At 42.1% G+C, this 16,283-nt stretch overlaps 1 protein-coding gene across 1 annotated transcript in view; it reads right to left on the bottom strand.

Annotated features, from left to right (window-relative positions):
* Positions 1-16,283, bottom strand: part of TECR (trans-2,3-enoyl-CoA reductase) — a 722,978-nt gene that overhangs the window by 326,071 nt on the left and 380,624 nt on the right. The window contains exon 6 of the mRNA XM_044084549.1: positions 10,212-10,317. Coding sequence (XP_043940484.1) covers positions 10,212-10,317 — 106 coding nt within the window. The remainder of the gene's footprint in view (positions 1-10,211; positions 10,318-16,283) is intronic.

The following is a 16,283-nucleotide window of genomic DNA, read 5'->3' as shown; positions in this document are numbered from 1 at the left end:
ACTGTTCTGCCTTCATCCAGGGCTTTGGTGACATTCTCGAAAAAGTCTACTGGGTTTAATAAGCATGATCTATCCTTAACAAAGCCAAATTGGTCGGGTCAAGAGTTGGAAGGTCACCCATGTCTTTGCTGATAAGGTAAATGATGATTCTCTCCATGGTCTTTCAGATAAGGCTGGTTAGTCTTATAAGTCTATAGTTCCCAGGGTCAGTTGATGGACCTCCCTTTGTCCAAGGGAATTACTGTTGCTGTTTTCCACTCTGCTAAGACAAAGCCAGTACTTAGACTGTGGCTGAAGACAGTGACAAGTGGTTCCACTAGGTCCTGTTTTAGCCCATTTAGCAGGCAGCCTGGGATGTTATCCAGTCCTATACAGGCTGTTTTTGGCCATGGAGGGAAAAACCCTTTTTGGGGGATTTTCCCCCGGGGGGTTTAAAAGGGGAAACCTTTCCCTTGTGGTTTTTTTTTTCCCTTTCCCCAAAATTGGTTTTTTGGCTTTTTTGGGTGTTTTGGCCCCAAAGGGAAAACAATGCCAAAGGGAAAACGTTTATTACCAAAAATTTAATTTTTTTTGGGGGGGGAAACTGATAAAAGGGGGAATTTTGATTTTGGGGGTTCCCTTGGTGAAATTACCCTTTTATGGGTTTGGGCCAGAAAAAAAGGTTTTCCATTAGGCCCAAAGGTGGAAAACAGGTTTTGGCTATCAATGGGTGCCCGTCCCTCACCTGACTTTTTTGGGTTTTAAAAAGGGAAATTTAAAAGGAAAAATTTTTCCCAAAAATTTAAACTTTTTGGGGGTTTTCCTTTGGGAGGTTTCCAAATTCCCTTGTTTTTAAGGCCCTGTTAAATTTCCATCCTTTGGGGTTTTAGGCAGTTTAGGCTTAAAATTGGGCCAAGGTTTGCCCTGGGTTTGGTGGACCCCCAAAACCCTTTTTCCCGGGGGGGATTGGTGGTTTCCCCTTATTTTGCTGGGGGACAACTAATTAAAATTTGGAAAAAGGGACCCCAATTTATTTTTTGGGAAAGGGGGAAAGGGGAAACTTTGGCCAGGAAGGGGGCCGTGCATTCTTTAAACCCACCAGTTTTTCTTTTAAAAAGGGAAATTCCCAAAATTTTCCCCCCAAAATTCCTTATCTTTTTCCAGTTTAAAACCATAAATTAAATATTCCATTTAAAAATATGTTTAGGGGTAATGTTTGGTTTCCCCCTTTTCCAAATGATTTTTAAAAATTCTCCAACAAATTTAAATTTCAGTTTTTCCCCCACTTGAAACTAAAGGCAAGCCCAAACCTGGAAACTTTTCAAACCGTCTCATTTTTAAAATAATACCCCTTTTCCCACCTAAATTCCTTTTTTTTCAAAATTTAAAAAAATAATTTAAAGGTTCCTTTCAAAAATTTTTAATTACCCAAAATATTTCAAGCCCCAAACAAATTTTTCAGTTTTTTACCCCCCATAAAATTAAGCAAGACCACTTTGGCTCATCCACATTTGGGGTTAATTTTTCCCTCGGTTCCCCCAAAAAACCCAAAAAAATAAGGTCCTTAAAATTTAAAAAAAAAAATTTTTCAGGGCCCAGGGTACAAATCCTTTGAGGCGCCCAATTTTCCTCATTTTTTTTCCTTGGGGCCCCGTGCCCCAAAAGACCCAAAAAGAAATCAAAACCCCCCCCCAAAAAACCCCCCCCCCCAAAAAAACCCTCACTAATAATATGTACAATATATACAATATACACAAATATTTACCCCCCAAACCCCACAAAACCCCTTAACTACAGGGGGGAAAGGGGGGGGGACTGCAGCAATGTGGATCTTGAACATCTACATTTATGGTAGGTACAAAACTGTACTATGTTCTTCATCTCACATTGCTGCAGTCCTTACACTTGGGTAGAATCCCAAAGCAGAGGTAAGGGAGGATGGCACAACTATAAAGAAGCAGGGGCTGCAAAAATGCCCGGAAAAACAGCGGGGGAAAAACCAGCCCTAGTTTAAGAGAAAGGGGGAGGGTGATAATGTTTAGGAAAAGTATGCACTGAACTCCAAGTAGCTGCCTCCAAAATATCTTTAGTTGCCCCCCCCTTAAAAAGCGGGAAGTGGCAGTAGCCCTAGTGGAATGAGGCCTAATCCCAGCTGGAATCTCCTTGCCATGATGGGAATAACAGAAAGCAATGCAAAACCCAATCCACTTAGAAATAGTTTGTTTTGACACAGGCTTGCCCTGAGAACTCAAAGCAAAAGAAACAAATAACTGCTGAGACTGCCTGAACCCTTTAGTTCTGCGCAAATAATACCCAACTGCCTGTGTATACCCAAAGTGTGCAAAATCTTTTCCCCTTTATTTTGGGGTTTGCAAAAAAGGGCAAATGAATAGTTTGGTTTAAAGCCACACTAGAAACCACTTTAGGCATAAAGGAAGGATTAGTACGAAAGATACCCTATCCTTATGGAAAATTAAGAAAGGCTCAACTGCCATAAGGGCCTGTAATTCAGAAACCCTTTTTTGCAGAGGTAATGGCCAACAAAAAGCAGTCTTCCATGATAAATATTTCAACTCAGCAGTAGCTGCAGGCTCAAAAGGTTGTAGAGTGAGTTTCTCCAACACAAAATTGAGATCCCAAGCAGGAGTAGGAGCCCCCGGGGGGTCTTATATTCTTTGCCCCTCTAAGGAATTGCTTAAACAAAGGATGAGAAAACAATGGTGGGTCAAATCATAGTGAGCAGAAATTGCTGCAGCATGAACCTTAATAGAAGAGAAGGACAAACCTTTGTCCAGTAACTCAGCACGATATTGAAGAGGCACACAACAATTAGGCTTAGAATCATCAAATAGCTTTGCTGCACTCCAAAAAAAAAATCTCTTCCATTTATCTTACACTTTCCTTGTACTAGGCCTTCTGGCCTCCAAAATAACATTCAAAACTTGTTGTGGAAGCTGAGACCCTCCAGGGTTTAAAACAGAATATGCCAGGCTGTTAGGTGAAGGAGTGAAGTTTGACATTGAGTAAATGACTGTTCTCCTGAGACAGCAGGTGTGGAATCAAGGCAAAGGCCATGGAGGCCCCCACCAGACTTCTCAGTAATGGGTACCAGTGCTGTCGAGGCCAATCTGGAGCTATTAAAATCATCTTTGGCTTGTCCTGTCTGACCTTCAAAGTACCTTTGGGAGGAGAGGCAGAGGTGGAAAGGCATACACATGAAGATTGCTCCAATTGAAGAAAGAGCATCCACTTTCCAAGCTGTGGGATAAAACCCTTTTTTGTGCAAAACTTTGGCAGCTGGGTTTAGTGGAAAAGGGAACAGATCTATGTCTGGAGTTCCCCATGACACTGTCAATTTCTGAAATACATGAGGATCCAATTTCCACTGGGGGATCCATAATTTGTCTGCTCAACACATCTGCTAAGGAGTTCTGTGCTGGCAGAAACCTTGCCTGAAGATTTAGCTGTAAACTGAGAGCAGTCTCCCACAAAATCATTGCTTGTCTGCATAGAGGATAAGAATGTGTTCCCCCCTTGCTTGTTGATGTACCACATGACAGTTGTGTTGTCTGTTAGAATCAACACCTGCCCTGGAAGAAGTAAATCCTTGAAAGCTATTAATGCAAATTGCACTGCTAACATCTCCTTCAGGTTGATATGTAGATGTTGAAGTCTGGCAGGCCACGTGTCTTGTATCCACTTTCCATTTAGATGAGCTCCCCCAAACTTTGTCTGAGGCATCTGTCGTTAGAATCTGACTCCCCTGGCCCGGGGCACAGAGAGTCCCTTGTTTAGGTGACATTCCTGAGCCCACCACAAAAATTCCTTTTGAATGCAAGGTATTATCTGAATGACAGTGTCCATATCTTGGCAGTGCTGTGTCCATACATTTTGAGATACCATTGTAGCTTCCTCATATGCAGTTTGGCATTGGGAAGCACCAGAATACAAGATGCCATGAACCCCAAGGCTTGAAGGACTGTACTTGCAGTCAGCCTGGACTGATGAGACAATTGATGGAAGTAAAGAGAAAGATTCTTTTGTTTGTCCGGGGTCAAAAGGCCATCTGGGATGCTGTATTCAGTCTCACACCCAGAAAGCACATGTCCTGAGAGGGTACTAGACTGGACTTTATTTGTTTACAGAATACCCCAGGCATCTTAGCACTGCTATCACATATTAAATGATGAAGAAGTTCGTCCTTTTCCCTTTAGGGCCCGAATCAGGCAATCGTCCAAATAAGGATAGATCTGTATTCCTTTTAGCCTGAAGAAAGCTATCACTGGAGCCAGAACCTTGTGGGAAAACTCTGGGGCAGTAGATAAGCCAAAGGGCAATGCAGAGAACTGATAATGAGAAGTCCCAGCCCAAAAAAGATACTTCCTGCAACTTAGCCTGATAGGAACATGAAGGTAAGCCTCCTTGAGATCCAGAGTTTACCATCCAGTGATCTTTGCCCAGCAGAGGTAAAAGCTGTTGTAACGCCCAAAATTTTGAACTTGGGAATGTCCAGATAAGTGTTGAGGATAGATAAATCCAAAATTGGTCTCCACGTGTTCCCCTTCTTTGGTACTAGGAACAGGGAGAATAAAATCCTAGGCCCACTTCTGGCAAAGGGGCCGGTTTTATGGCCCCTATTTGGAGCAGCAGAGAAATTTGTTTGTGAGCCTCTATTCTTTGTTTAGGAGGAACCGGCATGCCTTTGAAAGGAGGCAAGGTATGGAAATAAAACCTGTAACCTTGGTGTATGATATCCAATACCCATCTGTCTTGGGTAATTAAACTCCAATTTTCCTTTTAAAAGTGCCAACCTTCCTCCCAAAGGTGCTGCCAGATGAGAAGGCTCTGGCAGCTGAAAAGGTAGGTCATTGGGTCTGTTTACGAAAGGACTGACCCCCGCCCTCACCCAAGACTGTGCAGGTGAACTCCCTGTTCTAGGCCTGAAAAAGCCCTGAGCTCTGCCCCTACCACGCCCAGATCTACCCCTAGACTGGGAATCATAAGAAGGATAGCCCCCCCCTTGGTAGGCCAATTTCTACTAAACTTGGGGGCTGCACCTGCAAAAAATGTTTAAGAGTCTGCATAGACTTAGCCTTGTCTTCCATTTTCTTTAAGACTCCCTCAAGACGTCAACCAAACAACACATCAGATTGTAAAGGAGCATCTAAAATCCTTGTCTTAACATGGTCAGATAAATTCTGATCCCTTAAACCAGGCTCCTGGGAAAAACTGACCCAGTGGCAGCCACCCTAGACGAGGCCTGTACAGCATCAAAACCACATTGCAAAAAATGCTTACCCACTTGTTCAGAGACATGTACCAAATCTTGTAACTCTTTACACTCAATAACCTTCCCCAGAAGAGAAAGTAGATAGTTTTGGTATTTCAACATGTGAAACTGGCAATTCAAAGCCCTCATAGCTAAAAGGGGGAAGAAGTATAGACTTTCTTTCCCCATCTATCCAAAGCCCTGGCCTCTTTATCTGGAGGAACCCGGGTTTTTAACAACAGAAGCCTTAACACCCTTTTGGCCCCTGACTAACAGTTTCTGGGTCCGCCCTAGGACTCTTAAAAGATACTTTTTGAGCTTCAGGCACCCTTTAAAACCTATCCGGTTTAACAGGAGCAGGAGGCAAAGAATCAGGATTAAGAGAAGCCTCTGCAAACACATCTTCCACAACATCCAGAACAGGAGGTATAGCCAAAGGCCTATGCTGGGGTAAAACAAAAATTCCCTAAGCCTTTTCCTGGAATCAGAGAAGTCCTGACCTTCCCACTTAAAATGCTCCCTCATGGAATGAAAATGAAAAATTCTAAGGGAGGGAAGCAGAAGGAGTAGAATCATCCACATCAGAATCAGAATAAGGAGAATACTCCTGCAAGTCTTCAGCCAAGACTCTGAAACATCTGAAGCCTGCTCAAAACTCCCAACTCAGGTTCCACCCTAGGCCTCTTATCAGGAGGGGGCAAAGAACCTCTAATCAAAATAATCAAATCTTCTGCCATTTTAAGCATATGCTTCTTGGGCACAGATCCTGAAGAACTAGGAGTGACACCAACTGAAGCTAAACCTGGCCTGCCTCTGGGAGAAGCCTTGGAAACAGAAGGAGAAGGGGCCCAACCACCCTAGGGGGAGGGAGAACAGTAACCTGAGAAGCCCCTTCAGCCTGACCTGCCTCCTGAGAGGCCACATCCTGCAAAAAAGTCTCCCCTGGGACTCCAAAAAAACCTCCGTGGAACCACCGGGTCCACCGACACCTCTAAAGAACCGGCGTCCGGGGCGGGTTTTTAACCTTTTTTGGGCCCTTAAAAACTGGGGTTTTAATTCCCCCTTGCCCCGGCCCCCTTTTCGAAAGAAAAACGGAACCCCCGGGCCCCCCAAAAAAGGCCAAAAATTATAATTTTTCACCCCCTCAAAGAACCTAAACCCTGGGGGAAAAAAAAAATTCCCTAACCCTTTTCATGCAAAGGGGACGTTATACTCGATAATGGATCTGATAAGGGAGGAGTACAGGGGGATGTTATGACCTCCTTGTTCCTGGATGAAATACCCTTACTTATGAGGTGGGCCATGTAGAAAGCCTTCCGTACCAAGGAGGCAACATGGTGGTCAAAAGGCAGGTTGCTATCAACCTGGGTGCCCAAGTCCCTCACGACTGATTGTGTGTTTAGTACGTTATTAATGTGATAATTAGTGGAGACACCATTTTCCCCAAAAGGGATAATGATGCATTTCTTGGCATTTTGTTTGAGGCCATGCTTCTGGCACCTATCATTAGTTTGGTTAAGGATCTGTTGGAGGATGTTCACATCACTAGAGGAATTTATGACAGTGTTCACCTTGCAGTCATCTGCAAACTTGGTCAGCCACAGGCTTGCACCTCAGAAAAGTATATCCCAAACAGTAGAGGCCCCAAGACCGATACTTTGGGTACGCCACTTGTTACAGGTTTACTACTGAAGGTGGCTTCCCCTATTTTGACTGAGTGGATTCTATCAGTGAGCCAGTTAGCTACTCATCTGGTAACATATGGGTTGATGCCTAGCTGGGAGAGTTTATCCATTATGGTTAAGTGGGGAACAGTGTCGAAGGCTTTGGCTAGGTCAAGGTAGGCGGTGTGCACTGTCTTGCCCTCATCCATGACTTTGTTGGCTGTTTCGAAGAAGGCGACCAAGTTTAACAGGCACAATTCTCCCTCTGACAAAATTAAACTCTGTGGGATCAAGCATTTGGAGGTTACCAATGTCCTTGTTTATAATGTCCATGATAATGTATTCCATGGCCTTGCAGATCAGGCTAGTTAGGCTGATGGGCCTATAGCTGCCTGGGTTGGTGGATGCTCTACCTTTGTGCAGAGGGATGACGGTGGCTGTCCTCCATTCTGCTGAGACAACTAATTATAATTTGGCAGACCCCAATCTATATACACTTGAAACTGAAATTGGATCATTTAGACCAGGAGGAGCCTGTGTCATTCAATTTCAAATCCCACACCAGCTCTCTATATTATAATAGATATTCCCATGCTTCCCACCTATAATTCCTATCTACTTTTTCTAGATTAAAACATGCGACTTAAATGCAAAATATGTTTATGTAATGTACTGATTTCTTTTTCCAAATGATTTAACAATGCTCCAATTCTGCTACATAAATTTCAGTTGGTTTTCACCCACATAGAAACTCAAGCAAGACAAACACATGGCAAAATACACTACCACACTTGCCTCATATTTATAATACCCCTAACAGCTAATGCATTTATCATAATCCACCACAATAACTTAAGGTCCTTCATGAATATATACAAAATATTTGCAGAGTCCACAGAACCATGGATTGCACTCCAGTCTTCCTATTATTAATTATAAAATTTTTCATATTTTTCTCTCTTAAATAATAAAATGAGTTTACCCCCCCCCAATTTAGACTAAAGTTCATCCCCAAATGCTAATTTCCAATTCCTTATAACTGTTAATCTACTTTCATAAGAATCATATGCATATGGTAGGACTAAAACTTTAATTCTACGTGTATTAGCTATCTCCTTAATATCAGTAATACTAAAATTATCATCTTAAGTGTCTAACTCCTAAAATTTCATCATACATTTTAATAACCTCTGTAGGTGAAAATTCTCGTTTTCATTTCTAAAACTGTTGTCGTCTGTAATTAGTCTAGATAAACAAAGTCATTGTCCTTTGACAATATTTAGTTTCTGTGAAAAGGGATGATTACTTTTAAAATGTAAATAACAGCTTGAAAAAGTCTCTAATAAAAACATTTGCTATAAACCATTCCAATTTTATACCCTTAAAAAATCATAACATCTAAAAAAATTAATGTTCTTAAAATTGTACTTCAAAGTAAATTTTAAAAATGCAGTAAAAGTTTCAATATATTTCAAAAAATCGTTTAACTCGCCCAAAATTTCCCTTCCATAAAATAAAATTATAATTGAGAAAACTATTATAGTAATACAAATTATTTTTAAATTGAAAAAAAAAATACAAGTTTCCTTTCCCAAGCTGCCAGTATAATAGCATATAACGGGGTGCAATCTGCACCCACTGCTACTCCAGATGTTTGGTGGTAGTAAATCACCTTTAAAAAATAATAATTATACTTTAATGCAATTCTATACAAATATGTACATTCATAACATCTCTATGATTTAATTCACTATCTGAAATCTAAAAACTCTAAAACATTAGAAATTTGCAATGTCAACTATAACCAGTCATATGGAATCATTAAGAACTAAAAACGTCACACATCCTTAAGTATATGAATTTGACCCTTAAATACTTGCTTTAATTTTTTATTAATAAATACAGCCAAGGGTTTTGTTTTTGAACTTCTTGCTCCTATAATCAGACCTAATGGGCGATCATTTGTTCACATCTTTATGAATTTTGCGTCTGACGAAGTCTTTAGTTATGTGAAGAGATGAAAGTGCTCAATCCTGCGTACATAAGGTGGTATTCTTGAGAATGTGGTTAGCACCCTGTTCTCTGTTTTTATAGTTCACAACTTGTGCTGGTCTAGGCCAGTCAGTTACAGAGCCAAGGTCTAAGAATAGTCTCATCATCTTAAGCTGTGAATACTGTGTTCCTTTGAAAATAATTTGATTTGTGGTTGTTCCAATACATACAGCAACAAAGATAACTGACAATTTTTCATTTTCTGATCTGTTTTTAAGTTCTTTTTAAAGTCTGTATCTGTTTTACATAAAGTTTTTAAGTCTATACTAGTAATTCCTGTGAATGTAAGTGGCCTAACTGCCAATATTAAACCCTAGTTTGTTTCTTATGTGAGGTCCGATACCCAGGTTAGTTCAGGACTTGCGTTAGCATTAAGGCAGTTCCAGGTCAGTCAGTTACAGAGCTAAGTAATTTAAGAATATTTCCCTTATCCTACGCTGTTATTGTTGTGTTCTTTGAAAAGCTGTTGACTTAAGATAATTCCAATACATATACAGTGGATATAAAAAGTGTACACCCCTGTTAAAATGCCAGGCCTCCGTGAATAAAAAAACAGACCACAACAAATCATTTCAAAACCCCTCCCCACCTTCAATGCAACCTGCCAACTGTTCAATTCAACTGAAAAACTAGCAAATCTGTTAGGAGAAAAAAAGACAAAAAAAACAAAAATCCCATTAAAGCCACATTTGCAAGTCTCTTGATGACAGTATATTCCATTGATCCCCATATTTGCAGCCATCAACTCCACATATGGTTGGAACACAGAGATCAACATATTCTATCTACTACAGCATCTTGATCCAGTGGGGTTTACAGCTGCTTCCAATGAAGAAGGAAGTCAGTGCACAACCATTCCATTCAAATATTCTGTCAAGAGAAACTTTACTAAACATCCTCTTGGATAGAAAGCTACAATAGTCTGTCATACATATTTGTATACTTATGTAACTATCCTGCCTGCTTCACTACATAAGCTATGACAATGGCCCACAAAGCCCCACATGCATACATGCTTGTTTTAAGAATATTCAGCACATACAATAAAACACATTCAAAGATAAAAACCTGACGCAACACAGAAAACAGAACTATACAGAATGTAAACAGAAAACAACCCATTTTTCCACAAAAATCAATAAGGCTATAGTTTTACTCATGTTACCAAAACCATATCTGACATAACACATCAAAAAAAGCTTAGTTTTCAAAAGTTCTAAAACAAGGAATAAGAACATCCTTCTCACCTTAAATATATTCCGAAGTGGCATTGTACCGTGAGAGAATCGATGTACAAATATTGTTTCCAGAAGGCGTTTAATGTAATGAAAAGAGTGACATATACATGCAAGGCTGGAATAGAAAAAAAAACAGTTGTTCTGAGCCAGACACAATGATTTTCTTTATTACACCTTATCACTAAAAACTCTAGTAAAAAGAATGTCAGAAAATTATTAATTTGCAGTAAAACATTTGACAAGAAGTGAAAACAAGCATTTACTGCAGCAGCGCATTTTCAATGGCATTTGTCTATCACTGGTTCATAGGCGGTTACTAGGCTATTGCCCCTAGGTCCTTTATAAGCCTAGCTATGTTATACCTTTGTTCCCTTACTGATCAAGTTGTACGGTCTATATTTGCAGTGCGATTCTATGGTCAGCACCGACTGCCCTTACTCAAGAGGGACACAGCTGACACCCCTAGGGCAAATTTATGGTCTCCCATCCAGTTGTCTAAGTTACCCTTAAATAGGGTCATTGAGGAGTTCTGTTTTACGTGAACTGTGAGTTTGTTCCAGAGGAGTGGCAATCTCTGGGAGACGTATGTCTCTCTAGCATGTCCTGTTAATGTTGGAGGCTAGGTTAAGATCCTGGAGTGACTGAATCTTGTCCCATATGACTTATGGATGTGTGGCATTTCCATTAGGGCAGGGTCCGAGACTGCTCTGTTGGCCAGGCACAAGTCTCCTCTAAGCAGCTTATAAGACAAAGTATAATGACAGGGCCTTCAGTGTGTCCATGTATGTCACGTGTTGAAGGTCCTGAGTTTTCTTGGTGTGACACCTCTGAGATCTCTCCAGCTGCTGCAGGTGTCTGGTGAGGTACAGACAGAAGGGAAAACAGTACTCTATTAGTGGTCTGATGAGGGATGAGTACAGTGGAGTTGTGATGCTCTTATTTATGAGATGTGCAACACAGAAAGCCTTCCTTTCCATTGTGGCCACATGGTGATCGAAGTTAAGGTTGCTATCAACCTGTGTTCCTAAATCTCTCACCATAGGGTTTGAGCTAAGGGGGGTACTGTTAATTATGTAATTTGCGCGGACTTCTCCTTTGCTGAAAGGGATAAGACTTTTTTTGCGTTTGGACGTCTGAAGCTTTGGGACCAATCATTTGTCTGTGTAAGCATCTTTTCTAGTATGTCAGCATCGCTGGGGAACTCTGTGACTACACCCAGTTTGCAGTCATTGGCAAACTTGGCAAGCCACAGGCCATCTATTTTCGCCTGGACTTCTGATACATAGACTCCAAACAGTAGGGGGCCTAGCACAAATCTCTGTGGTACACCACTGGTAACTGGTCTGCTGGTAGACGTGAAATCCCCAACTTTGACTATATGGGTTCTGTCGGTGAGCCAGCTGGCTACCCATCTAGTGACATATGGGTTAATTCCCAGCTGGTTGAGTTTTTCAATGATGCCTGAATAGGGAATTGTGTCAAAAGCCTTGGCTAAGTCAAGATAGGCTGTATGTACTGTTCTGCCTTCATCCAGGGCTTTGGTGACATTCTCGAAGAAGTCTACTGGGTTTAATAAGCATGATCTATCCTTAACAAAGCCAAATTGGTCGGGTCAAGAGTTGGAAGGTCACCCATGTCTTTGCTGATAAGGTCCATGATGATTCTCTCCATGGCCTTTCAGATAAGGCTGGTTAGTCTTATAAGTCTATAGTTCCCAGGGTCAGTTGACGGACCTCCCCTTTGTCCAAGGGAATTACTGTTGCTGTTTTCCACTCTGCTAAGACAAAGCCAGTACTTAGACTGTGGTTGAAGACAGTGACAAGTGGTTCCACTAGGTCCTGTTTTAGCCCATTTAGCAGGCAGCCTGGGATGTTATCCAGTCCTATAGAGGCTGTTTTTGGCCATGGAGGGTGCAGTTATGACCTGCTCTTTGGAGATACTAGGTAGAAGACTGGTGACAGGTATGCTTTGGGATATGTCTGGTGGGTACAGGGGGTGAGGTTTGTGCCAAACCTTTCTGTTAGGAAGTTGTTGATGTCTTCAGGGTCAGTATGAGTGATACTGTCCACTACTAGTTCAGCACAATGCTAGGCCTTCTCTTTTAGATTTCGGTCATAGCTAAAGAATGCCTTGTGATTTTCCTTAGCTACGGATGCTACTTTAGCTTTATAATTGGCTTTAGAGGACTTGCAAAATATCTAATTTGCTTGTTCAAGCTGTGGAGGGTGTCCTTCCTCTGCTGAGTCAGATCCCGCTAATTCTTGGACATTAGTTTCTTCCTGTTCTTGTATAACACATTTATGCTTGATGTCCATCAGTGCGGCTTGCTTTTTGTGAGGATCTTGTTTTGATCTGTTTAGGTACAGCTGAGTCTATACATTTGTACAGGTGTTTATACAAGGCATTTGTGCACACCTCTGTATAACAGTCATTGTTGACAGTGGTAGCAGGGGTTTTGAAATTATTTATACCATCACTTAGGAGGCTACAGTTTGCTTTGGAGAAATGTTTAATCCTTTTTGCTCTTGAGGAGGGTCGGGTACAATTGTTACTTCGAACAAGACTGATTTATGATCAGACATTACCAGGGAGGGCAACACACAGAGGGTGGTGCAGAGACCCCCTATGTTGGCGTGTACTAAGTCTAGAACATTAGAGCCCCTTGTGGGGGTGTAGATTATCTGTTCCAGAGCATTTGTATTGAAGTCTAGGAATATTTGGGAGTCATATATGAGCATGAACACACTCACCCTATCAATGGAAGGATAGGTGAAATCACCCATGACCAAGGTTTTGGCTGTATAGTGCCCTGCAAGCAAGTCAGTTGTAGGTCCAGGTAGTCAGAGTGGTTACTGTGGTTCACAGGGTGAACCTATAACTAACAATGATATGGAAGGGGGTTTACCTACAGTTAGTTGGACTTGGAGTAGCTTTAGGGAGTTGCACTGTTTGACCAGTCTTGAAGTGTATTTGTCTTTAATGAAGATAGATACACCTCCGCTTTTGGTTCTTTCATGCTCGTTTTGCGGTCTGAACATGTGGAAGGCATTGTAGCCTTGCATAGCCAGGATGCTCTCTTCAGCCTTGAACCATGTCTCTGTGATTGCACAGACATAGACATCTTCCACGGTAAGGAGTGCTTCCAGTGACTGCAGTTTCCAATTTAGACTCCTAGCATTAAGCAGCATAATCTTGAATTTGTCTCTAGTGGATTTTTTTGCATCAGGAATTTTGTTATGGTATTGCCTAAAAAAGGTACTATGGGGGAGGCAAGTACCTTTGCCAGTAACTGACAGCCAAGAGGTATCAGGTGAAGACCATCTCTGGAAAAGTAGTGTGGTCTGTTGACCATATCCTCCCAGGCTGACAGATACTGGATCCCCCTGGACTGACACTAGAAGCTAAGCCAATTGTTGAAGTTAATCATTTTTTGTTTATACTGAGGCATCATCCTGGGTGATAGTAGAATGCTGCTTAGGGCTACGGACATACCTGCCTGGGACACAATCTGAGAGCTCAGTCATGTGTCTCTTGAGTGAGAGGATGTGTGTGAATTCCCCAAAGAAGTCTGTTGGGGCATATTGTCCTGAACCTCTGGACAAGGCTCAGGGAACTCATGTGCTAGGCCCAGGATTAATAGTAGCATTACACAGTAAGACTGGATACCCTTTGCTAACGGCCTTAAAGTAGCTGATAAGTAGGGGCTGGTGGCAGTGAAAACTACCTCATAGTCTGGGCAGAAGGGGCATAGCTAGTAAACCTATGCCAGCCTTTCCAAGGTGAATGTGTGTGTCAGTTACTTGGGTCAGGGAAACAAAGCACTGATTGGACAGAGGGTGCTGGAGGTCTTTGCTTGGGCACTCAGCTGAGATCTTAACCCTATAGCTGTGCCAGTGGAGAGTTTTATAAGGGATCTGGAGAAAGAGGGAGAAACCATCCCCAGACTGACTGTGGTCTCTGTGTGCTCTTAAGGGAAACTGCACTTTACTGTGTGTGTACTTGTCATCCTCCCAGTGTGTACATTCCCCACTGTTGCCAGTGGTGAGAAAAAGAAGTTATGTCCTTACCATAACGTTCCATGTGGAGTGTTCATCTCGCCTTGGTTATTACACATGGGTTCGGAGCCGATCCTCGGCTCCGTGCCGGCCGACTGCAAGCTCTGCATCGAGAAGAAGCTCGAGGACATCTAATACCCACAATCCCCCTCTGCCTTTACCTCAGATCTAGTTTGCAAGCAAACCAGACATAAAGCACGCACACATGCCAACTATATACATAAAAGTACATATATACAAACATACCAAGAGTATGATAGAAACACTAATACTGCAACAGCAGAAGGAGAATACTCCAGACCAGGCACCAAATTGAACGTTCTTCCTAAGGGTGGGAAGGTGGGAGTGTAATAACCAAGGCGAGATGAACACTCCACATGGAACGTTATGGTAAGGACATAACTTCTTTATGTGAGAGTGTTCAATCTCGCCTTTGTTCTTACACATGGGTAGCGTCCCTAGCTCCATGATCCTGAGGAACTCAAGGGAGAACGTTCTTGAGCACAGTGGAACCAAAGGTTGCCCTATCCCTAGAAACCCTGTCCACTTTGTAATGAGAGATAAATGTATGTGGTTTAGCCCAAGTAGCAGCCGCACAAATAGTGTCTAAAGGTAAGCGAGCTCGTGAGCCAAAGATGTAGAAACTGATCTGGTAGAATGTCCTCTGGGTTTTGCTGATAATGTTTGGTCAGAAGCTTCATAAACATAAATGATACAGTCAGTTAGCCACTTAGAAAGAGTTCGTTTCGTAACTGCAAGACCCTTTCTGCTGTCAGCAAAAGCTACAAATAGTTGATCAGATTTCCTGTGATCTTTTGTTCTATCCAAATAAAATCTGAGTTGTCTATGGACGTCTAGTTTGTGCAACATATACTCCAATTTATTAGAGTGGTTCCTTAAGAAGGTGGGTAATTCAATGGACTGATTAATATTACTAGAAGAACAAACTTTGGGAAGAAAGGATGGATTAGTGCGTAGGGATACTCTGTCAGAATGAAAAATTAAATAAGGATGTTTGACCGAAAGGGCCTGAAGCTCAGACACCCGTCTAGCAGATGTAATGGCCACTAGAAATAATGTTTTCCATGACAAAAATTTCAAAGTGCAACTTGAAGCTGGTTCAAAGGGTGGTAACATCAATTTAGAGAGCAATAAGTTTAAATTCCACGGTGATGTCGGACTTCTGACTGGTGGTCTGATATGAAAAGAACCTTTTAAAAGGCTTTACAAAGTCTGTGAGCCATAATAGGCACCACTTTCTTCTACATGATAGTTAGAAATGGCAGCTAACTGTACTCTTAAAGTAGCCGGAAGCTCCTTCATGAAATAACTCAGTCAAGAATTCTAAAACCTTGTTCAACGGAGCTGTAACAGGGTCCAACTGATGTGACTCTGCCCAGAAGACAAAACGTTTCCACTTACTGGTGTAAGTCTTTGTAGTGGAAACTTTATGAGAAGCTACTAAAATATCTTGACCCGCGATGTAAGGGGAACCGACCTGGCTAGAAAGGGAGCAGCCAAGCTGCTAGATGGAGAGATTCTAGAGATGGGTGAGGAACTCCTGACGAGTGAGTCAGTAGATCTGGCTCTGGGTCCAGCATCCAAGGTCCCAATGCGGTGATGCAATAGAAAGGGGAACCAAATTTGACGAGGCCAGAACGGAGCAATGAGAATATTAGTCCTCTGAAGGTTGTTTGCTTTCTGTAGTAACTTTCCAATCAGGGGAAATGGAGGAAAAGCATATAGGAGACCCGGGGCCAATCGTGCACCAGCGTCCCTGGGGACTTCCCTGGAGGGGTAATAGGGCAAAGTAGCTCCTGCATTTGGCGTTCATTGGAGCAAACAGATCGCAGGTAGGCTGGCCCCATTTGCGAAAAATCCTTCGCAACTGACTGTTTGAGGGACCACTCGTGAGGCAATAGTATTGCCCTGCTCAGCCTGTCGGCTATGACGTTGGATGACCCGGGATGTGCGTTGCGATCAGAAAGCGACCGTGGACTCTGCCCATTGCCAAATTCTCATGGCC

The sequence above is a fragment of the Protopterus annectens genome, chromosome 9.part0 (assembly GCF_019279795.1).
Source record: "Protopterus annectens isolate FY-2018-M chromosome 9.part0, PAN1.0, whole genome shotgun sequence".
NCBI lineage: Eukaryota > Metazoa > Chordata > Ceratodontiformes > Protopteridae > Protopterus > Protopterus annectens.
Note: the sequence above shows the minus strand (reverse complement) of the source record. Positions and strands in the feature narration are given on the sequence as shown.